The 27,976-nt window shown below is 39.7% G+C and overlaps 1 protein-coding gene across 2 annotated transcripts in view; it reads right to left on the minus strand.

Annotated features, from left to right (window-relative positions):
* grm8b (glutamate receptor, metabotropic 8b) overlaps positions 1-27,976 on the minus strand; it is a 312,271-nt gene that overhangs the window by 40,503 nt on the left and 243,792 nt on the right. For both annotated transcript variants that reach the window (XM_060914785.1, XM_060914786.1), the window contains one exon: positions 5,049-5,249. In XM_060914785.1, the coding sequence (XP_060770768.1) occupies positions 5,049-5,249 (201 nt within the window). The remainder of the gene's footprint in view (positions 1-5,048; positions 5,250-27,976) is intronic.

Below are 27,976 nucleotides of genomic sequence, written 5' to 3' on the forward strand. Positions count from 1 at the left end.
AACATTTCATCCTTTCACACACGTAATGTCCCAAACAGCAGTGGCACACAGCTTTGCGCGTTCAGTTTGACAGCCATGGGTCAACTTACAAGGGCACTTTCCTACTTTTGTGGAAAGCAAAGTCATTAATTAAATCATTGAACTCAAGCTGGCATAGTGTGTGAAGACATGGTGGACAGTAATCATATTGACAATGACGGGTGATTTATGCGATGGGACAAGATGGGCTTCCTTACGGGTGGTGAAATGCATCAAAAATGTTATCAATATGATCAAAACTTCTGAAAATATCGTTTCATATTTTCCGATCTCGCTACCTCTGAGGTGCCCTAGTGGCCGAGGCCCTGGGCAGCTGCCCGTGAAGCCCATTAGGATAACACGTCCTTATAGGATGCTCTTTTTATACCTAATCATGTTACTGACATCACCGCAAGTTGGCCTAGTGGTTAGCGTGTTCACCTCTCGACTGGAAGATCGCGAGTTCTACTTGCGGTTTGGTCATACCAAAGACTATCATAAAAATGGTACCTGCTGCCATCTGGCAAGGCACACTGCAATACAGATGTAAGTAGGGAAGCCAAACTCTTGTGGTTACCAGAGGACCCTCCACTGTAACCCTTGCTGAGGGCTGTTGAAACGGAGATCGGCGCCGCACCCATATGCCTTAAAGAGTTGATTAGTACTGGGACAGGAGACTGCCTGGGAAGACCAGATCCTGGCATGAGAGGGACTTTGACATGTTACTGACCTGTTGCCAATTAACCTAATTAGTTATGAGATGTTCCACGAGGTGTTTTTTTTTTTTTTAATTTAGCATTACTCAACTTTTCTGTTTTTTTGTTACCCCTGTCCCAATTGTTCTGAAACATATTGCTTGAAGTAAATTCAAAATGAGTATGTATATTTTCAAAAAATAATAAAAAATTTCTTACTTTCAACATTTCTTGTCTTTGTACTATTTTCAGTGAAATATATGGTTTCTGTGATTTGCAAATCACTGATTCAGTTTTTCTTTACATTTTACACAGTGTTCCAACCTTTTTGGAAATGGGCTTATATCTCATTATTATTATGGCAAGATTGGTTGATGCTAGCTCATGCCTTAAACGGTGAAATAACACATCTGCCAAATCACTGCTCCTACTGTCTGACATCCACCCATAATGCAGGTGCACATCATACTTCTCAGATCACATGATTTAGTATATTTCCACACCAGACCAAATGTAATTCCTTGCTAGGTCACAGTGGTTATAAAAATTTTGTCATGCTGGTGTGAGAAGTACAAAGTAAGCATGTGGCAGCAGGGGCGTGGTCGAGTGCCAGTTTGTGAATGGAAGGCGAGGCTGGGGAAGGTAAGTGGCAAAATGATCACACCAGTGCCTAATTTATGCTGTGTGTGTGTTTTGCATTGACAGCGGAGGGCTAATAAGGAGGAGGAAGCAGGGAGTGAGAGAGCTCTCTGAGGAGCAGAACCGTGTGTGTGTGTGTGTGTGTGAAGTGAGCTGAAAAGCTTAAATAAAAATTGCCAAGCAATTAACTCACCCCGGGGCGTCACGGTGGTGTAGTGGTTAGCGCTGTCGCCTCACAGCAAGAAGGTCCGGGTTTGAGCCCCGTGGCCGGCAAGGGCCTTTCTGTGTGGAGTTTGCATGTTCTCCCCGTGTCTGCGTGGGTTTCCTCCGGGTGCTCCGGTTTCCCCCACAGTCCAAAGACATGCAGGTTAGGTTAACTGGTGACTCTAAATTGACCGTAGGTGTGAATGTGAGTGTGAATGGTTGTCTGTGTCTATGTGTCAGCCCTGTGATGACCTGGCGACTTGTCCAGGGTGTACCCCACCTTTCGCCCGTAGTCAGCTGGGATAGGCTCCAGCTTGCCTGCGACTGTGTGTGATAAAGTGGCTAGAGATAATGAGATGAGATGAGAATTAACCCACCTGTCCCAGTGTTTCAGTGTCCCACCACCCCCAAACAAAGTGTAACCAAGTATTACAAACTGAAGATAGAATAGCTTAGTAAAAAAGTGAATAGCCATTAAAAAGTCACTAAAACAGTGTGTACTAATGCTTAATATGGTAATATTACTTGCTGGCAAGTTGGCAAAATTGACTCCCAGTGATAGTGAGAGCCAAGGCAAAACTGAGATGGGTATAGTAAAAAAATGTTGCAAATGTCAGTGTCAGAATGCTTTGGATTTTTTTCATGTGGATTTCGTTCATGTTTCTTTCAATTTGCAACAGAAATCAAATACTGTCAAGGCACAAAAACATGGATAAGAATAAACAAAAATAAAAATTAGGGATGCATTGATATAGATACCGCTGTCTGGTAACTGCCTGATACTGTGCTTACTTATTTACTCATGAAAGATGTCCCAATACTGATACCAGTGGATGCTGTGTGACATAACCCAAAATTATGCTGCTGCACTAATGAACAGAAAGTGTGAAATTACAGTGATCTGGAGATATGACGCAATTAATGGTGGCAATCAAAGCAAAGCAAACTACAAACTGTGCTCTGTGAAAATATCAAGAGGAGGAACTACAGCATCTTCCTACAATAACCTGATAAAACATCTTAAACATAAAACTCAGCAGGAGGAGTGCATTGTCCAGCACATCACATGCAAGCTAGGTGAGAAAAAATGTCTACAGGCTACCCTCGGTGAGCGAAAATGACTCTCACTCAGTATAATGTTCTTGATAATCAGACACTAATGGTCACTGATAACAAGGGATTCACACAATATTAACAAAAATATACTTTATCTCAGAAATGCTTTTCCGAAGTGAAACAAAACTTGCCTCTCTCCACTGTAGTACTATTCAATCCAAGGTATCTAGTGTAGCAAGCTAATACAATTCATCTAAATTAACTCACAAAGAAAGAGCCTAGTGATGTATGTGCATGGACATGTGTATGCTTTTCATGGCTGGTGGAACAGAATGGAATAAAATAAAATATTACGTGATGCCCCCAATTAATGCTAAAGACCTATTCACACCACGTTTTAATGAAAACCTCATTCAATTCCATTTTTTTTTATTTTTTATTCACTCATTCCTAGCTCTTAAATTGGGATTTTTTAAAATACTAGTTATTAAACCTTAAACAGTCCACAGCTCCCTCAAAACAAATTACAGTAAAATGCAAATTCACAGACTCATAACTGAATGCTGTAGTTGCCAAAACAGATTAAAATTGTGCTGTTTCTCTTGCCAGTGGCTCATATAGAAACACTGCAGAGATACATCCAGTATCTGGATGTAAGAGTAGCAAACAAACATGTACTCCTACTCATACTTGGTTTAAATGAATAAACGTTCATAAAAATAATAAATATCCTGGTATACAGTCCATCTGAAGAATGAAAAACATTTTAAAATTTTAAATGTTAAAGAAACATGATGTCAAGAAATGCATATACACACACGGCATATCAACATAAATATTAAAACCAAGACTGTTTTGAAATGTAAACACAACAACACTGGAATATATCAAGGAAATGAAGAAAAATGGAGCAAAGCTCATTTGAATGTTGCCCCAAGTGAGTTCACTACCAAAATATAAGTCAAGCCCTAATTAGAAAACATGTCTTCAAAAGTTTGTATGATGTACAGTACCAGACAAAAGTTTGGACACACCTTCTAATTCAGTGGTTTTTCTTTATATTTATTAATTAAAAGACACTTCATGTCTTAAAGTAATGATGGACGTCATTTCTCTTTACTTAGTTGATCAGTTCTTGACATAATACAGATTACTACAGTTGTGGAATAGGGTTATTTACTGTATGATCTCAAATGCGGCGGCACGGTGGTGTAGTGGTTAGTGCTGTCGCCTCACAGCAAGAAGGTCCTGGGTTCGAGCCCCGGGGCCGGCGAGGGCCTTTCTGTGTGGAGTTTGCATGTTCTCCCCGTGTCTGTGTGGGTTTCCTCCGGGTGCTCCGGTTTCCCCCACAGTCCAAAGACATGCAGGTTAGGTTAACTGGTGACTCTAAATTGACCGTAGGTGTGAATGTGAGTGTGAATGGTTGTCTGTGTCTATGTGTCAGCCCTGTGATGACCTGGCGACTTGTCCAGGGTGTACCCCGCCTTTCGCCCGTAGTCAGCTGGGATAGGCTCCAGCTTGCCTGCGACCCTGTAGAAGGATAAAGCGGCTAGAGATAATGAGATGAGATGAGATCTCAAATGCATTAAGAAGGCAAGAAATTGCACTAATTAACTTTTGACGAGGCACCTGTTAATTGAAAAGCATTCCAGGTGACTACCTCATGAAGCTGGTTAAGATAATGCCAATAATGTACAAAGCGTCATCAAGGTAAACACTGGCTACTTTGAAGAGTCTAAAATAAAAAAACACATTTTGTTTTTTAACCCTTTTTTGTTTACCACATAATTCCACATATGCTCCATATGTTATTCCATAGTTTTGATGTCTTCTGTCTTGTTCTACAGTGTAGAAAATAGTAAAAATACAGAAAATCCTATGAATGACTAGGGGTGTCCAAACTTTTGACTGGTACTATATATTTGCCTGTATTGCAAGAGCTAATTGATGAGAAGGTCTCAAATAAATGTTTTCAGGATGTGAGGAGTCCACAGAACACGCATGAATGAAACAGATGAAGGAAATAAGCAGGCAGAGCTAAAAAGCAGCAAATATGAAGGAGGAAATGAAAGGGGGGGGGGGGGGGGGGAGAGAAAAATGAGCCAGACCCTGTTTTTCAGTAGTTTCAGTATCATCCACGGAAAAGGGAGATGAAATGGGGCAATGATGATTGCCAAGGAATTAAGTCATTACATACAGTACATACACACAATTCAGTCCTACAGAGAGCAAAAAGAAGACCGTGTCAGCTGATTAGAATTTATTAATAACCATTAGAGAGGAATCAGACGTTAAAAAGAAGCAGTTAGGTGTCAGTGCAAATGCATGGAACTGTAATGAAGGGTTTTTTGTTCAAATACAGTACATCATCTCCTCTCTCATCACAATAGATGGAGAATAGATTTTTTTAGCAATAGAAGAAAGGAAGAAACTCACCATTAAAGCTGACATTGCGGATGTAGCCTAGCAGTTCCTTGCCGTCAATGTTACTCATGCGAGAGCAGAGTCCTGGGCTTCCAGAGCACAGGTCTCGGTGCATGCGGTGAAGAGCATGAGCCATGGCATAAACTGCATCCATCACAAACTGGACTTTCCCCTCCTGCTCGAAGCTGGAGTCCCTGCCCACCTTCTCCAAGCCTAACAGCAAGCAGAATAGAGAGTTCGTAAAAAAAAAAAAAACACAGAGGAAAAAAAACAGGCCAAGGCAAAATGATAATGAAGCAGAAAAAAGTGCACAGACTACTGGTCTGTGAAGAAATGAAGCGCTGTTTTTAACTCTGATCCTTTGGCACAGTTTGTGCTGCGACATTTTCTTTAGGAAAATACTGAATAGCAAAATATAGTTCATAGACAGTCCTGCTCGAGTCTGAGACTAGCTACCTGCTAATTTATTAATTAATTCCTTTTCCTAAGTCCTTGTAAGTATTTACTATTGAGTTTTGAAAAGAAAAAAAATCCTACAATCAAAACCACAACATGAAAAAGTCTAATTTTGTTTCGTATAACACTAATCTGCTTTATAGAGGTACTGTATATGTGCAATTTTTAGCCTGTCTCTTGTTTTATTACCAAACTGATTGTCTATATTGTTAATGAGTCACAGAATCAGAATATATTTGCATTCCTGTGTGTGCGTGTGCGTGTGTTGATGTCTTCTGAAGTAGAAATATTTTCTTTGATTGAATTATGATTTGCTGATTTAATTTTATACAGAGATTAAGTAAAGTTGCTTGTCTATCTTCTTGATTATTTTTTATTTTTATTATTTTTTTATTTTTAGCTGTTTCTTGCATAGAACCAGTATGTTGTTATGCAAGGCTTATTTCCATTTACAGTATTCGTTATTCAGAGTGTCTTTGAAATTACATAAAAGACTTGAGTTTAAGAGTTAGACTGACCCTCACTAAATCTGTTAGGTGTGACTGAAGAGTGTGAGCATGTAAGTGAAACGTCCTCTGAAGTGAGGGGAATGGTGTTAGTTGCTTGGTTAACTCAGAAAAATAATTAAATGATATTGGCTGGCTTTGAGTGGTCTATCAGATATATTCCATTCAGCTAGCATGATATTGAACGAGTTGAAGAAATGTTCAGTATCATGCTAGCTGAATGGAATATATCTGATAGACCATGAAAAAAAGCTATTATTATTATACATACATGCACACTCTCTTCATATCAGCATATTCGAAGGCCAATGCTAGCTTACTTGCGACTCAGTGCTTTTAGTGCGGCAGTGAAATCACCTTCCAGCCACCTTCTCTCAAAATCTTCCATATTTAACGAAGCAAACCTCATGGCCATGTTTGTTTACAAATTGTCACAGTTGCTCGCTAGCGTGAAAGTTTTATATCTCTGACATGTCTCTGTTCTAGTTTTTCGATGTCCGTTGGCATGTTTTTCTCTCGTAAATATGCGTGAAGAATATCTAATGAAGTTTTGGTAGCCTTTCGGGTGTTCAGCGCATCTTTAGTTTCAGTTTTAGGTGTATTTATGTAGTGCCTAATCCTAGCACTGGATTAGCCTCGTCTTCTCTCTCTCCTGGCGGACAAAGAAATTATTCTGTGCATGCGCAGCAGAAATGTTTTGTCATTGGATAGTTGCATGAGCTCTGATGTGTGACGTCGTGTTGTCTTGACAGCGTGCAATATTGTTACAATATTGCACGCTCATTCTCCATTGGGGAGAGTAGCGTAATGCACGGAGGATAAGTGATATGATAACAACATTGCATGCCATCAATAAACCCACTAGAAGGGAACAGAATACATGTTTTTATTCCAGGGAAAATGTGGCTCATATGTATAATAATAACCAATATCACATTGTCTTGGGATGAATGAATGAATAAATATGTGCTAAGGAAAAGCACCATTATTCATCCAGTGTCTCTTTAAACTTATTGTTGTGAACAGATAACACAGAAACAACATGTTTACTATATGAACAGAGAATCTTTAATGAAGAGACAGACATGAAAACTTATCTAACTTTAATTATGGCAAATCACACAGTGTCCTAAAGAAGAGGACTGAGTTGTTTTACTGAGAGAACATTGAAAAGTTGCTTGTGGGTTTTGTAATATTCAGTAGAATAACATTAATAATACTTTTTTTATTGTAATAATGTTATTCATTTGCTGTGTTCACTGCTGACCTTTAAACAACACTGACTGGTCAGAAGGTGTTTCATTTTTTCTAACAGCATAGTACTAACAGGATATTAATGTGCTCATTCTAATATGTCATTGTTTCTATAGTAACATCTCACTCACGGAGACTAGTATGGAAGATGCTCCATGTAATCTTAGACTAATAATACGCAGTTTTAAAAATAACTGTGGGAAAACTTTCCAGATAGAGGAGTTTACACTTTCTGCAACTTTTCTGTCTTATTAACTTCAGTAGAAAGAACAAAAGACTTGGGATGGAAGGAAGGACTGTTTATAGCTGCTATAACATAAACGATAACAGAACTAACTTGTGTCATGGACATTTCACAACATTAAAGCAGATACGCAGAGCCACGGCCTCACTTTCGTTTATAAATGCCTTGAGACCTCAAGAATGGCACAGGAATAGTTTTAAGCGTTAACAATAAATCTAATATACAACCCCGATTCCAAAAAAGTTGGGACAAAGTACAAATTGTAAATAAAAACGGAATGCAATGATGTGGAAGTTTCAAAATTCCATATTTTATTCAGAATAGAACATTGATGACATATCAAATGTTTAAACTGAGAAAATGTATCATTTAAAGAGAAAAATTAGGCGATTTTAAATTTCATGACAACAACACATCTCAAAAAAGTTGGGACAAGGCCATGTTTACCACTGTGAGACATCCCCTTTTCTCTTTACAACAGTCTGTAAATATCTGGGGACTGAGGAGACAAGTTGCTCAAGTTTAGGGATAGGAATGTTAACCCATTCTTGTCTAATGTAGGATTCTAGTTGCTCAACTGTGTTAGGTCTTTTTTGTCGTATCTTCCGTTTTATGATGCGCCAAATGTTTTCTATGGGTGAAAGATCTGGACTGCAGGCTGGCCAGTTCAGTACCCGGACCCTTCTTCTACGCAGCCATGATGCTGTAATTGATGCAGTATGTGGTTTGGCATTGTCATGTTGGAAAATGCAAGGTCTTCCCTGAAAGAGATGTCGTCTGGATGGGAGCATATGTTGCTCTAGAACCTGGATATACCTTTCAGCATTGATGGTGTCTTTCCAGATGTGTAAGCTGCCCATGCCACACGCACTAATGCAACCCCATACCATCAGAGATGCAGGCTTCTGAACTGAGCGCTGATAACAACTTGGGTCGTCCTTCTCCTCTTTAGTCCGAATGACACAGCGTCCCTGATTTCCATAAAGAACTTCAATTTTTGATTCATCTGACCACAGAACAGTTTTCCACTTTGCCACAGTCCATTTTAAATGAGCCTTGGCCCAGAGAAGACATCTGCGCTTCTGGATCATGTTTAGATACGCCTTCTTCTTTGAACTATAGGGTTTTAGCTGGCAACGGCGGATGGCACGGTGAATTGTGTTCACAGATAATGTTCTCTGGAAATATTCCTGAGCCCATTTTGTGATTTCCAATACAGAAGCATGCCTGTATGTGATGCAGTGCCGTCTAAGGGCCCGAAGATCACGGGCACCCGGTATGGTTTTCCAGCCTTGACCCTTACGCACAGAGATTCTTCCAGATTCTCTGAATCTTTTGATGATATTATGCACTGTAGATGATGATATGTTCAAACTCTTTGCAATTTTACACTGTCGAACTCCTTTCTGATATTGCTCCACTATTTGTCGGCGCAGAATTAGGGGGATTGGTGATCCTCTTCCCATCTTTACTTCTGAGAGCCGCTGCCACTCCAAGATGCTCTTTTTATACCCAGTCATGTTAATGACCTATTGCCAATTGACCTAATGAGTTGCAATTTGGTCCTCCAGCTGTTCCTTTTTTGTACCTTTAACTTTTCCAGCCTCTTATTGCCCCTGTCCCAACTTTTTTGAGATGTGTGCTGTCATGAAATTTCAAATGAGCCAATATTTGGCATGAAATTTCAAAATGTCTCACTTTCGACATTTGATATGTTGTCTGTGTTCTATTGTGAATACAATATCAGTTTTTGAGATTTGTAAATTATTGCATTCCGTTTTTATTTACAATTTGTACTTTGTCCCAACTTTTTTGGAATCGGGGTTGTAGTAATTTTTATGATTAAAGTGATTTATATAGGTAGCAGTCTGAGTGAATGACCTTGACGTCCGTAATGTCACAGCAGGAAGTCTATCGGTTTCATCACCATTTCCGCTATACTAAAACACAGAGCTGACTGCAACTCCGATCCTCCAGTTTGAGCTAATTTATCGCCATGCCACGTAGATGTGTTGCTGCACCCACCAGCAATACAACAGAAGGTGGATTTATGTTGCATTCATGGTCCAAGAATGTTCAAACTGCAAAGATTTGGACGCGTTTTACGAGAAGTTCACGGGCACATTGGGCACTTATGAAGTGGTCTCTCCTCTGCTCTGCATATTTTACTGAAGACTCATACGAGACCTCTGATGTGTTGAGGAGCGTTGGCTATAAGCCCGTATTGAAAGAGGGTGCAGTACCAACAATAAAAGAAAAAGAAAACTACAAGAAAAGGAAAGTATTTATTTTATTTTATTTTTTTAAAAAGCAAAGTTCAGTTGCACCAGTAAGCTCAGACTCTCATTTGGATAAAAAAAACAACAAAAACAACACGTTGTTTACCTGCATTTAGATTAATACATGTAACTTGTATTGTGTGTTTAAGTTACCGGTATAAGATTATTTAATTTGCTTCAGAATGTGATTGTCTCAGTTCATCTGATTATTTAATTAGCCTTTTATGTTTTATCACTGAAAATGCATGCATGTACATGTATGTTGCATAAGTTATAACACCTATCCTGTTTTAATGAGAGTCAACTCACAATCAATGAAGTCAAATCAGTCTTAGTTGAGCAAGTTGGTAACGGTATTTCTTACTTTCACCATAAATTTTTATTTATATGACTTTGGTCTATAGTTGTAAAAGGCCTCGGCCTTAAAACCGGTTACCGCTGTGACGCCATGCGCTCAGGGCTGGCTGGTTCAGCGGGGAAGCTCGAATGCCAACTTTGTGGTTGATTTTCACTCTCAAAAATATATATATATATATATTTTATTCCCATTTATGCAGCATACAAGAATCAAGGATGGAGATAGTATCCACTCAGAAATGTATTTAAAAATAAAGGTTCTGCATATCTGCTTTAAATATGACTATAAAAGCTTAAACGCATGACATGGCATTCTTAAATAAATTTAAAAAATTTGTTTGCAAATTGCTGTGGTATAAGAGGAATAGAAAACTTTGGGATGTGATGTTATGGGAAAATTGTCAAACTTTCTTAACAGCACATCCCAAAGTGTTTTAGTCCTCATTTATCCTTAGTTTCTTACTCTGAACTAAATTCTTATTCTTAGTTTCTTACTCTGGCTTTATTCATTCATTGTTTATACTGCAGTTGAGCTGGAGCCAATCCCAGATGACACTGACCAAGGAATGGGATACACGCTGGACAGATCATCAGTCTAGGCATGGGGTGACCACGCAAACTCCATACAGAAATGCCCCAGTTTGAACCTGGAACCTGCTTTCTGTGAGGCAACAGTGCTAACAACTGCACCACTGTGCCGACTCTGACTTTAGTTTACCCATAATCCTCAGAGAAAAGAGACTTTGTTCATCACTTCATTGTTTGAAAAGTCAAATAAATTAGGAGTGTGAATAAGAACATCGCTGAAAGCCTAAAGATTGAGGACTTTAACAGGAATGCCATTGTTAACACAATTAGCATAACATTCTCCAATTCTCTCCTCTTCAAAAGAAATATGGAAATGACAATACTTTGTCTTCTTTTACTGCACACAAGACTGTGGCCTACCAACAGGAATTAAGAGATGCAAGATATTTCATTATATTAATGATGAGTGGCATAATGCATGACCAACAACTTAATCAGCGAAACAAGGATCTCAGTTAGCCTTCACTTTGCAAGCTAAATTCAATTTGCCCTCAGTGATACCATTGAACATCTGCTTTGTCTCTCAATGCTTCTTTTGTAGTGAAGCAGATGGACATTGCCCTGTTGCAATTTAATTAGAAAATTAGATAAACGACAAGGTAATTAAAGAGATCATCGTTTATGATAGGATTGATAAAGAAAGCATCGGGCTGCTTTTGAGAGCAACACTGAATATATTTCCAGCAATGATGCCCCATTTTCCAACCAATTGTTTATCACAAATGTTGAAAAGCTTGTCAGGTGATGTCGGACAAGACAGAACAACATCCACTAATAACGGCTAATTGCTGGGTTGAGTTTTCTGATATTTTAAGATCGCAGCAGTGTGTTTATGATGGGAGCAGGTACTTCTGGAAATAGTGTTTAAAAATCACTGATTTATTCATTTATGATTAATTAATTATAGTGCATTGACACAGTTATTGACAAAAAAAATTAACTAAAAGCCAAAATTCTGTTGATGTTATGCATTTACTTATACACTCACCAGCCACTTTATTAGGTACACTCATACACCTGCTGTTTTATGCACTTATCCTTTGACAGTAGTGCAATGCATAATATCATTCATCCATTATCCATAACTGCTTATCTTGCATAGGGTTGCGGGCAAGCTGGAGCCTATCCCAGCTGACTATGGGCAAGAGGCGGGAAACACCCTGGACAAGTTGCCAAATCATCGCAGGGCTGACATATAGAGACAAACAACCATTCACACTCACATTCACCATTTACACTTACGGTCAATTTAGAGCCACCACTTAACCTAACCTGCATGTCTTTGGACTGTGGGGGGAAACCGGAGCACCCGGAGGAAACCCATACAGACACAGGGAGAACATGCAAACTTCACACAGAAAGGCCCCCATCAGCCACTGGGCTTGAACCCAGAACCTTCTTGCTGTGAGGCGACAGTGCTAACTACTACACCACCGTGCTGCCTGCATAAAGCCATACAGATACAAACCAAGAGCTTCAGCTAATGTTCACTTCAAACATCAGAATGGGAAAAATTGTGATCTCTGTGACTTTCACTGTGTCATGGGTGTTGGTGCCAGATGGACTGGTTTGAGTATTTCAGAAACTGCTGATCTCCTGGTGTTTTCACACACAACAGACTCTTGAGGTTACACAGAATGGTGTGAAAAACAAGCAAACAAAAAACATTGCATGAATGACAGTTCTGTGGGTGGAAATGCCTTGTTGATAAGAGAGATCAGAGGAAAATGGCCAGATTGGTTCGAGCTGCCAGGAAGGATATAGTAACTCATAGCAGCTCTTTACAACCATGGTGAGCAGAAAAGCATCTCAGCATGTGACAGCAGAAGGCCACATTGGGTTCCATTCCTGCCAGCCAAGAACAGGAATCTTAGAACCAAGAACAAGTTCCTATTAAAGTGGCCAGTAAGTGTATGTGGAAACAAATGTTAAAGTCAAGTAAATTCAGTGCAGTTCTTTTCTTACGACTAAGAGATTTCCAGAAATTTTCTAGAACCATTAGTCAGTCAATAAATTGTCTACTAAAAGCTTTGCAATTGTCATATGAATCATAGTGCAAAAGGGTGTCAAACACCAAGCCCATGCATCTGCATTCAGCAAGATCTATAGAGTACAGTCATTCTGAAATGACACAAAGCCTCTGTCATTATCATGCAACAGAATAAGCAGAGACAATGACCCACTCAAAATGTACAAGAAAAACATTCTCTTACTGATCTTAAGAACACTTTAAAGAGCACAGACTGTCTGAACAGAAAAACAAAAGCCATCACTGTTGCACAGTGCATCACTTTTAAGGAATATTTGCTGCTTTTACAAGGAGTTGATGGGATATAATCTTAAGCCATTTACAAATCCAAATCGTGCACCAGAACTGTAGTCACAGCAGGTAGAAATCAAAACCAACAACTAACAGGCTAATATGAACAAAGGAGATAGAGTGGTCAGTTAAAAAAAAAAAAAAGCAGAAATCAATACTACAAAAACCAATGATCTAATAAGGCTAGGAAATGCACAGAGGGGAACAATGGCAATGACAAGGCTTCATGATGTGGCGAGAATGGTGGTATTTCTATGGTGTCCTGGGAAACCACTTTTTTCCCTGAAAATTACTGGTCTTCTTCTTCTTTTTCTTCAGGCTATTTCCCACATAATGTGGGGTCGCCGGTGCTCATCCATGCCCTCCAATACCTTCTGTCAGCTGCCATTTCCTCTGCCATTCCAGCAGCTTTCATATCTTCCTTGACAGTCTTGTAGACGTTGTTTTGGTCTGCCTCTTCCTCTCCTTCCAATGGACATCTCTCTCACTCTTTTACCAACATACCCAGGGTCTCTCCTTAACACATGTCCATGCATTCTTAGCCTTGTTTCCATGAGTTTTCCACTCAAAGGTCCCACTCCTAACTTTTGTCTTACCACTTCATTCCATACCTTGTCCAATTTAATCAGAATCGCAGCATCTCCAAGAGAGAACCGCAGCATCTTGAAAATTACTGGCTTTACTGAACTGAAATTGGTGATGTATATAACCATATCTTGCATTTTAAAGTCTCTTTAAACCAAATGTGAAAAGGGAAAAAAATAAATTGAAAGACTTGATTCCAATGCCACTAAAAAACACTTCATCTACCTTGACATTTCTAATTTAATTTACTCATGGAAAAAAAATGTCTGCCAAACTATAAAGGATTATAAGTTTACAGTGGGAAATGAGTTTTCACTCTGATTAGTGACAGCAGAAGTCTTCAATCTTGTACACGAAGGGCCAGTGTGGCTTCAGGCTTTCATTCTAACCAGGCAGAAGTCACACCTATTTCCACTTGTTCAATCAGTTCATTTGGGGCTCCAATCAACTACCAAGTGCATCCCCTATATTTGCCTGGAATGAAAGCCTGCAGCCACACCGGCACTTTGTGGATAAGACTGAAGACCCTGATCTTCATCATCCACATCAATCTCTGTCTCATCACCTGAGATAAAAGTCACTCACTGCATTTAAAACACAAGCCTCATCATTGTCCCATCACTCAACCAATATCGATTGAGAGATAATCACTGATTAATGCACTCAGTTCTGTTGACTAAATATCTTCTTTATTCATGTTTTTCCCCCCCTGGCCATTTAAATATTTTAACATTTTGTCTGCTGTTGTCTGCACAGACTGTGTAAGATGATGATATGATAGAGCAGGAGCACTGCAGACGTTTTGAGAGATGGTATATAATCACAAACTCAACTGATCAGGCTTACATCTGTTTCAACTCTGGCATGTAACAATCTAACAATTTGATAAATGTTTGCCATGTGATAAATGTATCAAAGGTTTAGACAGCTTTATGCAGACTGACTGTATTTACTGCTGAGTTTGTCAAACTGGCTGCTTTTTCAATGTGAACTTTGCAGGAAGACATTATGGCAAGTTTATAAAGTAGCCTAAGTAAGGAATAACACATGACAGACCATGCGGTTATACAAAAATAATCCATGCCAGCGTGCTTTGGACCATTACCACCCTAAAGTGGAATATTTTTGCACTACAGCATGGTCTGACGTAGGTTATTCCACTAATATCACATAGATTTGTCAAAAACACATCACACTTTTTAACTGTTTATAGTACACTTAATGTTATAGAAAGTCCATGAGAAAAAAAGCTGTTGTACTGTAAACAGTCGTTCCCTCACCAGCCTCTCTTTTATTCTTTCAAAAAAACAATAGCTTAATAATAATAATAATAATAATAATAATAATAATAATAATAATTTCAATTTATATAGCGCCTTTCTCACACCCAAGGTCGCTTTACAGTTTGTTTGTTTGTTTGTTTGTTTTTTATTTGATCCCCATTAGCTTTTGCAAAGCAGCGGCTATTCTTCCTACAGTTAGGGAAGGAAAGGGGAAAAAAAGCTTGTCATATTACAGGGAAACCAGAAAGCACAACCTCCTCCACGAAAGCATAAGGAGAACATGCAAACTCCACGCAGAAAGGCCCCAGTCGACCACCAGGTTCAAAACTGCTTGCTGTGAGACAACAAAGCTAACCACTGCACTACTCTACCACCTACCACATCAAAAATCAAAAATGTTCTTTGTTAAACAACAACAATAATAGTACATTTTATCATCATTTCTATAGTAACAATTGATGCACAGAGACTTGTATAGCAGAGAGGACTCCTTCCATAAACCTCTGAAAGGAAAAGTTTATGGAAGGAGTTTCGGGTGTCAGTGCTTTGTAACGGCCAGTAATTTTTCCACCATGGGAAAGCTTTCCAGACAAAGGAGTTTGCACTTTCTGCAATGTCTTTGTCTTATTAACTTCAAGAGAAGGGGAAAAAAAGACTAGGGATGGAAGGAAGAACTGTTTATATCTGCTATAACATAAGTGACAACAGAACTAACTTGTCTGATGGACATTTCAACATTAAACATGACTGTAAGAGCTTAAATGCATGACATGACATTGTTTCATCCATTCATCCATCCATTATCTGTAGCCGCTTATCCTGTTCTACAGGGTCGCAGGCAAGCTGGAGCCTATCCCAGCTGACTATGGGCGAAAGGCGGGGTACACCCTGGACAAGTCACCAGGTCATCACAGAGCTGACACAGACACACAAACAACCATTCACACTCACATTCACACCTACGGTCAATTTAGAGTCACCAGTTAACCTAACCTGCATGTCTTTGGACTGTGGGGGAAACCGGAGCACCCGGAGGAAACCCACGCGGACACGGGGAGAACATGCAAACTCCACACAGAAAGGCCCTCGCCAGCCATGGGGCTTAAACCCAGGACCTTCTTGCTGTGAGGCGACAGTGCTAACCACTACACTACCGTGCCGCCCCTATGACATTATTTAACTAGAAAAGCACTCGGAGAGCGCAGACCTCCGCCAAGAATCCTTTAAAAAAATCCAGGCTACAGAAGGTGATCCGGATCACCGCCAAAATTTAATGGATTGTTACTTGTGCCCAGTTACACCTCTGGAAAAAATCTCAGAGCAATCCGTTCATTACTTTTTCGGTAATGTTGCTAACAGACAAACCAACCAACCAACCAACCAACCAACCAAACAAACAAACAAACAAACAAACAAACAAACAAACAAACGCTACCGAAAACATAACCTCCTTGGCGGAGGTAATAAGTGAAAAATAATTGTTTGCAAATTGCTGTGGTATAAGAGGAATAAAAAACTTTGGGATGTGCTGTTATAAGAAAATGATCAAATTTCCTTAACAGCACATCCCAAAGTGTTTTAGTCCTCATTTATCCTCAGTTTCTTACACTGGCTTTATTAATTCATTTTCTATGCTGCTTATCCATCGTGGGGCACAGTTGAGCTGGAGCCAATCCCAGCTGACATTGGGTGAGAATCAGGTACATTCTGGACAGATCACCATGGGGTGAACATGCAAACTCCATACAGAAACACCCCAGTTTGAATCTGGAACCTGCTTGCTCTGAGGTGACAGTGCTAACTACTGCAGCACCGCAATGCAAAGGCAGATGATGCTATGTAATTCAGTATGGTACAGAGAGTTTGATTTTATTTCTTTGGTTCTTCTTAACAGTTAACACTTAAGCAATTTAAGGATGCTGAGGATTAACAGTGACGCATAGTGCAATGTGCTCACTCAGCAGTGAGCAGAAAGCATTGGTGATGTTTCTATATCTCATCTCATCTCATTATCTGTAGCCGCTTTATTCTGTTCTACAGGGTCGCAGGCAAGCTGGAGCCTATCCCAGCTGACTATGGGCGAAAGGCGGGGTACACCCTGGACAAGTCGCCAGGTCATCACAGGGCTGACACATAGACACAGACAACCATTCACATTCACACCTACGGTCAATTTAGAGTCACCAGTTAACCTAACCTGCATGTCTTTGGACTATGGGGGAAACCGGAGCACCTGGAGGAAACCCACACGGACACGGGGAGAACATGCAAACTCCACACAGAAAGGCCCTCGCCGGCCACGGGGCTCGAACCTTGCTGTGAGGAGACAGCACTAACCACTACACCACCGTGCCGCCCATGTTTCTATATGAACAATAAAAAATAAAATAACCTTTCACAAACAGGTCCTTCATAATTGTTTTCAAAGGTGGAAAAAAAGTACAATGTAAACTATACATAGATTTTTATTTTGAGATCCTACTGGAGCCGGGGTGGCACGGTGGTGTAGTGGTTAGCACTATCACCTCACAGCAAGAAGGTTTTGGGTTCAAGCCCAGCAGCCGACAAGGGCCTTTCTGTGTGGAGTTTGCATGTTCTCCCCGTGTCCGCGTGGGTTTCCTCCGGGTGCTCCGGTTTCCCCTACAGTCCAAAGACATGCAGGTTAGGCTAATTGGTGGCTCTAAATTGACCGTAGGTGTGAATGTGAGTGTGAATGGTTGTTTGTGTCTATGTGTCAGCCCTGCGATGACCTGGCGACTTGTCCAGGGTGTACCCCGCCTCTCACCCGTAGTCAGCTGGGATAGGCTCCAGCTTGCCTGCGGCTCTACAGAGGATAAGCGGCTACAGATAATGGATGGATGAATGGATCCTGTTGGAGCCATGCCACCGACTCGCATGGATGAAATTTCATCCCAAATTGTATCTGATGCACACTTTTTTAATCTGGGCCATTGCATCACAATCTTTTGAATCGGTGCACTGATGCAAATCAGTGAATCTTACCATCCCTACTGTGTATGAGCTGTTACCATAGAAACAGTAACGTGTTACAATGAGCGCATTAATACAAACCTATTATTTATGTTACAGCTGGAAATATTGTCAAAGCCATGCAGTTATATCAACCTTTTGACCAATCAAATTCAAGAATTCAACAAGCTGTGGTATAAATAAAAATATTTTCATGTCATGTTGGTAAAAATGTCAAATTATATTACTGCCAGACAAACTACATTTTGGTCCAAACCCAATTTTTCCAAACTTCTGCCACACCATCATCCGACAGAGTTTTGCAGTCCATGACACAGAGTTAAAGTCAAAAGTTTGGAGACATCTTCTAATTCAGTGTTTTTTATTTATTTCTATTAATTAAATGACACTTCATGTCTTAAAGTAATAACGGATGTCGTTTCTCTTTACTGAGTTGATCAATTCTTGACATAATATGGATTACTACAGTTATGGAATAGGGCTATTTACTGTATTATTATTATTATTTACTATTTACTGTTTGATCTCAAACGCATTAAGAAGGCAAGAAATTGCACTAATTAACTTTAGACGAGACATACAATTGAAAAGCATTCCAGGTGACTCCCTCATGAAGCCGGTTAAGATAATGCCAATAGTGTGCAAAGCGTCATCAAGAATTTGAAGAATTCAAATTTGCTACTTTGAAGAATTTAAAATATGAAACTTTTTTTAGCACTTTTTTGTTTACCACAAAATTCCATGTAGTATGTTCCATATGTTATTAATTAAATTGTATGATGCAATTTCACACTGCTAACATTCAAAATCAGATTTTTGCATTCACGCTTAAATTTCTAATGGAACGTTTCAAACTCTAAAAAATGAGGAACAGCTGACTGTGGTTTTTAACTTGGTGTCTGGGAGCTGGACTGCACCCAGACTGGAGCAGAAGCAGAATCTGACTGCAGCCAGTGAAGCTCTGGATGTATTAATTGCAGAAATGACAAACCCAACCATCCACTTGCCTAAATGTGAAACATTAGGCTTCTCCGCTGAAAAACTATTGTTCACTATTATCTGTCCATGAGACCACCTTGGACAGGGAACATTTCAACAGTTTGAAAATGGATGTGTGTGCAAAAGGGTATCATATAATAGACCACTGAGGCTCTGCTGTGTCGAAAGAAACAATGTTAATCAGGGGAAACTGGTTGACATATTGTGTTTACTGCCTGCCTGGCTCCAGTTCATAGAGCCTAACAATGTCTGTCATCCCATAGAATCCTTTCATGGTCTCCTGAGTATGTCACTGACTCATTTGGGCAGACTTAGTTTTGTTCGCTTGATCTCTTGCCAAAGGTGATCGTGATGTTTCTCACTCAGGCAACCTTAACTGACTTGGGAATGCAGTAACTGACAATTCCTCTGAGCTTTCTTAATGACTTCCTCATAGCCTGCATTAAGAAATGAAATATTTATGGTAGCCATAAACAAATAAGTGCTCAATTATGAGAACGACTGATGCAGTGGGTTTAGAACAGCTATTGTGGTGTCTTTAGTATAGGATACAGGTGGAAGATGCTGAATATCGTTCCTCCACGTGTATTTTCTCCATATTAATAGGCAAATTTGTGTAAATTAGACCACAAATTTGATAGTCACTTGAAGGAAAAGTAAAAGGACAATGAAATATTTCTAGAGTAAGATGCATGACATAGCGTCCTTTTGTTTGACATTGCTTGAAGGCAGGGATACTCTGTCATCAAGACCTCTCATTCATTCTAAAGAGGTTCTGATAAAATGATACATTAAATTACTGTAAACATGATTGCATCAGTCAGGAATATCATATATCATCATTCCAGTTGAAAATGCAGGGTATTGACATACTGATTATACACGAGTAATGGTTCTTGGGTTGGTAAACAGTGAAAATGGTGAACATTTTGCTAATTTCTTTTTCAATATTGAATCATTCCTGCAGGACAGGAGAGATCAGGGATGAGAGTTTTCCGCTTTTCGGCAGATTTCCGCTTTTTCTGAGTAAAAAACAACCTTTTTATATTATGCCAAATCCGTTGAGAATTTTTTTTATTAATTTCGGGTGGTTAGGGTATGTTCCTTCATGCTGTTCAAACTTTATTCACTCCAACGATGTTTACACATTATTTGTAAGTCGCCATCTTTAGTCTCGTTTAATCTCGTTGAATGTGATGTAAAATTAGTGTTATCTACATTGTTATTGGTCAAAACATCGATGTTGAGACCATAATAACCAATCAAAACAGTTTTTACAAAGACACCCACAGCCATTTTCTTTTATCAAAACTTACATATGTTCGTGAGCTGCATATCAAAAATACCGTAAAATACCAAATAATAGCCCGGGCGATTATTTGTCTCAATCACGTAAGAGACCCGGCGCGTATTAGAGACTAGGCGGCTATTTGGAACAGGCGATTAATTCCTTCTTCACAAACACCTTCCCCAAAATCTACCTCAAAACGGGGGGAAAAAATCATTCTCAGATAGGCCTACTTTTAACCAGTATAACTTACAGTTTGTTTAGAGTTAGATTACAGATAGCACGGTGCCGACTTCGGGGAATTTTGAAGACGCAGAATGCATCTTCGCATGGCACAGTCGGGGTGGATAAAGGATAAATCACACACCTTTTCCTGTTAATGACTAGTTAAGCGCATGCTTTACAAAATAATCAAGAAACCACACCATTGTCTGTGCGCAGCACTGTGATTTAATTACTCTGCAAAGTTATGGTCACTTGCTATCACCCATGCAGCCTCCACCCTTTGCGCTTCGTGATGTCTGTCAATCTGAAATTGCATGGAGGGCGCGACGTTGAAGCAACATAATTAGGGTGCGAAGTGTCAAACCAAAGGGTTTTTTCTTATGCTGAAAAATAAGTGACCTGCAGTGGCTACATACTGTCATCTTGCATCACGTTTCTCTCCAAGACGTCTCCCTATTTGGCCGATATGAGCCTATTCCCCGAGTGAGTTGGTACGGTGGCTCGACCCCGTAGAAAACTTAAAGTTCGGATGAAAGTTAGTTGAATAGGTTACTGACTTGTAGCCCTACATGTTGCCTGCCTGACGCGTGCTTCTGCCCAACTTGCACGACAGATTACTTGTTGAAAAGGCCCCTTGGATTAGATTGGCCGCGAGCAGACTGAAATGCATGTTAGAACGCTCTCACCTTTTTTGTAAAGCGTCTTCCAGATCCGAATGGGTAAGGGCAAGTGAAATGGTATAAGGTCTTTAATAAAACTCAGTGTGTGCTTTGACGGATGCATTCGGCAATTTAGGTCGTTTAACAGAAGCAGCAGTCCAACCTTGGAAACCCGCAGTCCTCAATGTCACCACACACGCTGGCTTTCGTTGGGTATACCCAAAGGGGTGGCTAAGACATCTGTCAAAAGTTACGGAGTTGCATTCCTCAAGAAATATTACGGTAGACCAAGATTATAACATTGAAATGGCATGTTTATTATCACGTAACAAAATGTTGTAAACAGTATTATAGAAATAATTTCATTCATTCATTCATTCATTCATTCATATTGTTTCGGTAGAAAACTATGCAATGCAAAATCATTTAAACACCAGAAAACCAGAAAAGTGCTGGGCCTCAAGATTCTAGATAGAACGTTCGGACGCTTTTTTTTTTAGACCCCGGCGAGTATTCGGAACCGGCCTTTATTTGTCACAACACACGCGTACACCCGGCCGTTAAAGGGAACTCGGCGGTTAATTGGAACTCGGCTATTATTTGGTATTTTACGGTACTTTCCTCTAATCAGTGTTTTTTCTCAAGAATGCGAATACTATTGACAAGCGAGATGAAGCGAAGGTACGTGAAATTGATGCTGATATAAAAAACAAGTTTAGCAAAGCAAAAGGAAAGCAAGAGAGGAGTGTGAGAGAGAGCAGAAGAGAGCCAGGTTAGAGCATGTAAAAACACAGGAGGTGCTGGCTAATGAAAGAAAAAGGAAAAAAGAGAGGACTGATAAGCTTTTGGCTTTGGCCAAGAAGCTGAAGTCTAAATGATCAAATGAAAATTTGTTTCAAAAATAACTGGGAACTGTAAACAACTTAACTGTAAAAAGTGTAAATAGACATTTTCCTTTTGAAGAAAACATACAAGTGATGTGGACAATAAGATAAAGACAGTCCCCATAAAATATGCATTTGTTTGATTCAGTACATTGAATATATGATAATTTGAATTATAGCTGACAGTGTTGATAACTATATAACTTTAAAGTTTAAATAGACATTGTGACGAAATCATATACAAGTAATGTGGACATTAGGAAAAAGTCAGTTTCCATAAGATATGAATGTTTTTATTTAATCCAATATATTGAATATATGAAAATTTTAATTATTAATGGAACTGTAAATAACTATGAATTTTAATGGACATTTTTTAGAAAAACAAGTGATGTTGACAATGAGTAATAACCAGTCCCCATAAAATGTAGATATTATTTTGAATTAATGCAATAAACATATTGATTTTGATACATATTGTTCTATATAATAGTGTTTTTATTTCAATAAGTATTAAAATAGGCATCCGGTGTTTTAATTAACTACAGCTCAGATTGCAGGAAATAGGGTGTGTAAGGTCTCATTTTGAAAAAAATAATTCCCGGGGGTGTCCCCCCGGACCCCCCTTATTACAGATTTTCTGCTTTTTTTTTTATCAGGACCCACTCTCATCCCTGGGAGAGATAGAAGAACAGGTGTTTCAGTCATTGTTTCACTTGACAGCATATATCCATTTCTGCATGGTTCAGTGTTGTGTGATAATACCAGGAAAGAGAGAAAATAGAGAGTGAGCCATCAAGTTCAGCTGAAACTGAGAGAAGGCACTGAACAAATGATTATGCAATATTTATAGCAATTTTGTTATTTCCTCAAAAAGCACGGCTAGCGGCGTGCTTGACGAAATGCCTTGGAGTGCCCTCCACTTAGCAGTCATCTTTGGCTCACTAACAGTCCTTCCCTTGACACCCATTTTGCTCTTAAATAAAAGGCACAGAGCCATTACAGGAAAGGGTAGTGGCCAGGACCAGTGTGAAAAACACCACTGACAACAGGCACGGTTTTTGCTTAGATGCCTATTGATATGGAAATGTTGTGAATCAGACTCATGCTAGCAAAAAAAAAAAAGCTGAACTAAATGGGTCACATATGCCAACAGTCACTAAAACTGTCATATGAAGGTAAAAACAAATTTTAGAGGATGTGTACAAATATTTCTGTCCATTAGCCTCAACGTGAAAACATTGAGTTAATAGCTTTTGAATAAAAGGCTACTATGCAGGGGAATAATACTGTTCAGTGGTGCATAAATCTCCAATCAAATATTTATAAACCTTGTCCAACTGGGCCTCAAGTGAATTGTCTCTCAGACATTGAATATGAATAGAAATAGCCATTTGTCCACTCTTTTATGAAGCAAGACCACAGCCTCTGGCATTTTCTACATCTATGTGTGCTGTCTGCTCAATTACTGTGAAACATAAACTTTAAAAGATCCACTATAGGTCACTATTATAAAATATCCACTCGACTGACTTAATGGAATTCTACTTTACTGACCTCATCTAACAGCAGTCCATGCAGTTCTGCTTGACAGGAAATAAGGATTATTGACAAGGCAGATGCAAATATCCAGTTTTTCAGTTCTGTGTGGGGAGGAGGCACAAATGATTATATACAGCTTGGTATTTTACAACACTATATTTCTATTTTGTATAGTCATGTGCTCATTCTCTGAGCAAAATCTGCCTACATAGTTTCAGATTGAAATGGTAAAAAATGGCAGATTGAAGGGTAAAAATCAATCAATAAAATAAATAAAAGCAAAGAGGCTTGTTTTCCTCCTTATTTGGGTTAAAAGTGAAATATTTTGTAGCCAGATGTTACCAGAAATATACAGGGTGTTTCAAAAAAATTTGATATTTGAGATGTAAATATCCCAGAAACTACATAGTCTAGGCAAATAAAACTGAACAGGCTTAATGTTGAGCAATATAAGATTTATTCTCCAAAATTTGAATGAGAAATTCAAATGTATGTGGATTCCACGAATGATTTCACAAATTTTCAATATGCGCACTGCTTGAGACACAGACACACAGCTTTCCTCATTGAACTTTTTGTGCCATGTCCAAATCTGCATTGCAGTTGATGCATTTTTATAGAATTCTCTCATAAATGCACGCTGCACAGTCTTGTTCAACTGTGTTCGAGCGTACTCTAACACACACAATGTGAATGGCATTTCTATACCTAAAAAGATAAAAACAAAAAAAAACATTAAACATAAAATTTTGACCTGTTTTCACACATGCTGTTAAAAATTTGAGGTCAACTGAACGAGAATTGGCAAAGTTATTAGATTGTGAAATGATGTAAAAAAAAATTTCAATTGTTTATTTATTGACTTTTCTATACATCACACAAACATACAATACACTCAGAACAGAGCATAAAGCTGAGAGAGAAGAAAGAAAATCTCATCTAATCTCATTATCTCTAGCCATAAATGCACGCTGCACAGTCTTGTTCAACTGTGTTCAAGCGTACTCTAACACACACAACGTGAAAGGCATTTCTATACCTAAAAAGATCTCATCTCATCTCATTATCTGTATCCGCTTTATCCTGTTCTACAGGGTCGCAGGCAAGCTGGAGCCTATCCCAGCTGACTACAGGCGAAAGGCGGGGTACACCCTGGACAAGTCGCCAGGTCATCACAGGGCTGACACATAGACACAGACAACCATTCACACTCACATTCACACCTACGCTCAATTTAGAGTCACCAGTTAACCTAACCTGCATGTCTTTGGACTGTGGGGGAAACCGGAGCACCCGGAGGAAACCCACGTGGACATGGGGAGAACATGCAAACTCCGCACAGAAAGGCCCTCACCGGCCACGGGGCTCGAACCCGGACCTTCTTGCTGTGAGGCGACAGCACTAACCACTACACCACCATGCCGCCCAAGAAAGAAAATGAATAGTTAAATAAATAAAATATCGTTTGTTCTGAACTGTGTTCGAGTGTACTCTAACACACACAACGTGAATGGCATTTCTATACCTAAAAAGATCTCATCTCATCTCATTATCTGTAGCCTCTTTATCCTGTTCTACAGGGTTGCAGGCGAGCTGGAGCCTATCCCAGCTGACTACGGGCGAAAGGCGGGGTACACCCTGGACAAGTCGCCAGGTTATCACAGGGCTGACACATAGACAACCATTCACACTCACATTCACACCTACGGTCAATTTAGAGTCACCAGTTAACCTAACCTGCATGTCTTTGGACTGTGGGGGAAACTGGAGCACCCGGAGGAAACCCACACGGACACGGGGAGAACATGCAAACTCCGCACAGAAAGGCCCTCGCCGGCCACGGGGCTTGAACCCGGACCTTCTTGCTGTGAAGCGACAGCGCTAACCACTACACCACCATGCCGCCCAAGAAAGAAAATGAATAGTTAAATAAATAAAATATGGTTTGTGGCGGAATATTTTTAAGATATGTGCATCTGTATATAGAAATAAAAATGAAAAAAAAAAAACAACACAGATAAAAACATAAAAAACATTAATTACAGTTACAAGTAATTACAGTTACAAGTCAGGCGCAAAAGTCATGGTACACAACCTAAGATAACTGGGAGGTCAGATGGCAATAAGAGGTCCCAAGTTTGTACAAAGAGGTTCCCTTTGTCTTTTAGGTAATAAGTATGATGTTCCAGTAGCATTGTGTCATTCAAAACTGTTTTAAACAGATTAATTGTAGGAGGTGTATCTTGGTTCCAGTTGAGCAATATGCACCTTTTGGCTATGTATGATATTATGCCAATCCTCTTATTAGAGATGGGGTCAAGTGTTCCATCTGGATCAGTGCCAAAAAGGTATAATATAGGTGTACATTTTAATGGAATCTGCATAATTTGAATTGTTAAACCATGTACTGCATTCCAAAAAAGTTTTAGTTCTTTACATTTCCAAAATACATGAATAAGCGAGGCGGCACGGTGGTGTAGTGGTTAGTGCTGTCGCCTCACAGCAAGAAGGTCCTGGGTTCGAGCCCCAGGGCCGGCGAGGGCCTTTCTGTGTGGAGTTTGCATGTTCTCCCCATGTCCGCGTGGGTTTCCTCCGGGTGCTCCGGTTTCCCCCACAGTCCAAAGACATGCAGGTTAGGTTAACTGGTGACTCTAAATTGACCGTAGGTGTGAATGTGAGTGTGAATGGTTGTCTGTTTCAGCCATGTGATGACCTGGTGACTTGTCCAGGGTGTACCCCGCCTTTCGCCCGTAGTCAGCTGGGATAGGCTCCAGCTTGCCTGTGACCCTGTAGAAGGATAAAGCGGCTAGAGATAATGAGATGAGATGAGATGAATAAGCGAGGCGGCACGGTGGTGTAGTGGTTAGCGCTGTCGCCTCACAGCAAGAAGGTCCGGGTTCGAGCCCCGTGGCCGGCGAGGGCCTTTCTGTGTGGAGTTTGCATGTTCTCCCCGTGTCCGCGTGGGTTTCCTCTGGGTGCTCCGGTTTCCCCCACAGTCCAAAGACATGCAGGTTAGGTTAACTGGTGACTCTAAATTGACCGTAGGTGTGAATGTGAGTGTGAATGGTTGTCTGTTTCAGCCATGTGATGACCTGGTGACTTGTCCAGGGTGTACCACGCCTTTCGCCTGTAGTCAGCTGGGATAGGCTCCAGCTTGCCTGCGACCTTGTAGAACAGGATAAAGCGGCTAGAGATGATGAGATGAGATGAGATGAATAAGCGATCCCGTACATGTCTTACAGCGATGACATTTGGGAGACACATTAGGATACATCTTGTTCAGACGGACTGGTGTAAGGTACACTCTGTGCATGAATTTATAGTTCTGTTCAATAATTTTGTTACAGGATAATGACACAAAAACATTCTGACATATAGCACTCCAAAGCTCATCATCAAGGTCTTCTTCCAAGTCTTTCTGCCATACAGTTTTGAGATGCATCAAAGCGGAACTTTAATGATCTAATAGTGCACAGTAGATCACAGAGACCTTCCCTTTCAGGGTTAAGGAGTTTACTATAAGATCCTCAATGATTGGCAAACTGAAAGATATTTGTCCTGACCTCTCTAAAGTGTTAATACAGTGACGAAGTTGAAGATATTTGTAGAAATCTTGGTTTGGAATTTCAAACTCTAATCTTAGGTCTGCAAAAGATTTCAGGGAGCCTTCATTGAATAAATGCTGAAGCTGATGTATACCATGTTCCCTCTACTTAAAAAAGAGTGATTTCCCAATCAAAGGTGGGAGATCTGGATTAAAGGATAGGGGAGCTAACACAGAAATAGTGGTAAAAGATCTATATCAAATATTTTTGAAACACCCTGTATATGCTCATGCCTGCTCATGACCACTCGTATCTGTCAGTAAGTATCTACTGAGCAACAAAGGAATCTAAGTGGACTTTTCCTTCCTCTGTCATTTTATTCCTGTTATGTACCTGCTCAGAGTCTGCTTTCTGAGGCATATTTTCCACCATACATGTGAAACACAAAAGAATGAGCCTTATTCATTAATAATAATTACTGGTTTGTAACCTCACTCCATTTATTTTTGCTCAAGTGTATGTTTGCCTTAAAGAGTAATTATTACTCAGCATGGTTTTAGCTGTATGCAAAGGCTTATATGTAGCCAATGACCCAAACTGACCAAATGGGTAAATTACAGGGTATGAGAGAACTGACTGTAGAGAAAATGTACTGTACATTTACAAACACATCTATTATAGACTTGGCATAATGTACATTAAAATGACAACTATAAAATAGCCACAAGATGCATTTCCTTTACAGCACGACTTGTTAAACAATGGGTGAAATGAGTAATACTATATTTCAGGCTTTTGCCCATGGATTTTATGCCAAATTGCCTGCTTAATCTTGATACCAATTTTTTTTACTTTGACTTCAGTGGGAATTCTTAGAGGAAATATTTATTCTAAGTAGACCATTAACATTTCTATATCAAATGGCACTGGCATGA

Source organism: Neoarius graeffei, chromosome 2 (genome assembly GCF_027579695.1).
Source record: "Neoarius graeffei isolate fNeoGra1 chromosome 2, fNeoGra1.pri, whole genome shotgun sequence".
Taxonomy (NCBI): domain Eukaryota; kingdom Metazoa; phylum Chordata; class Actinopteri; order Siluriformes; family Ariidae; genus Neoarius; species Neoarius graeffei.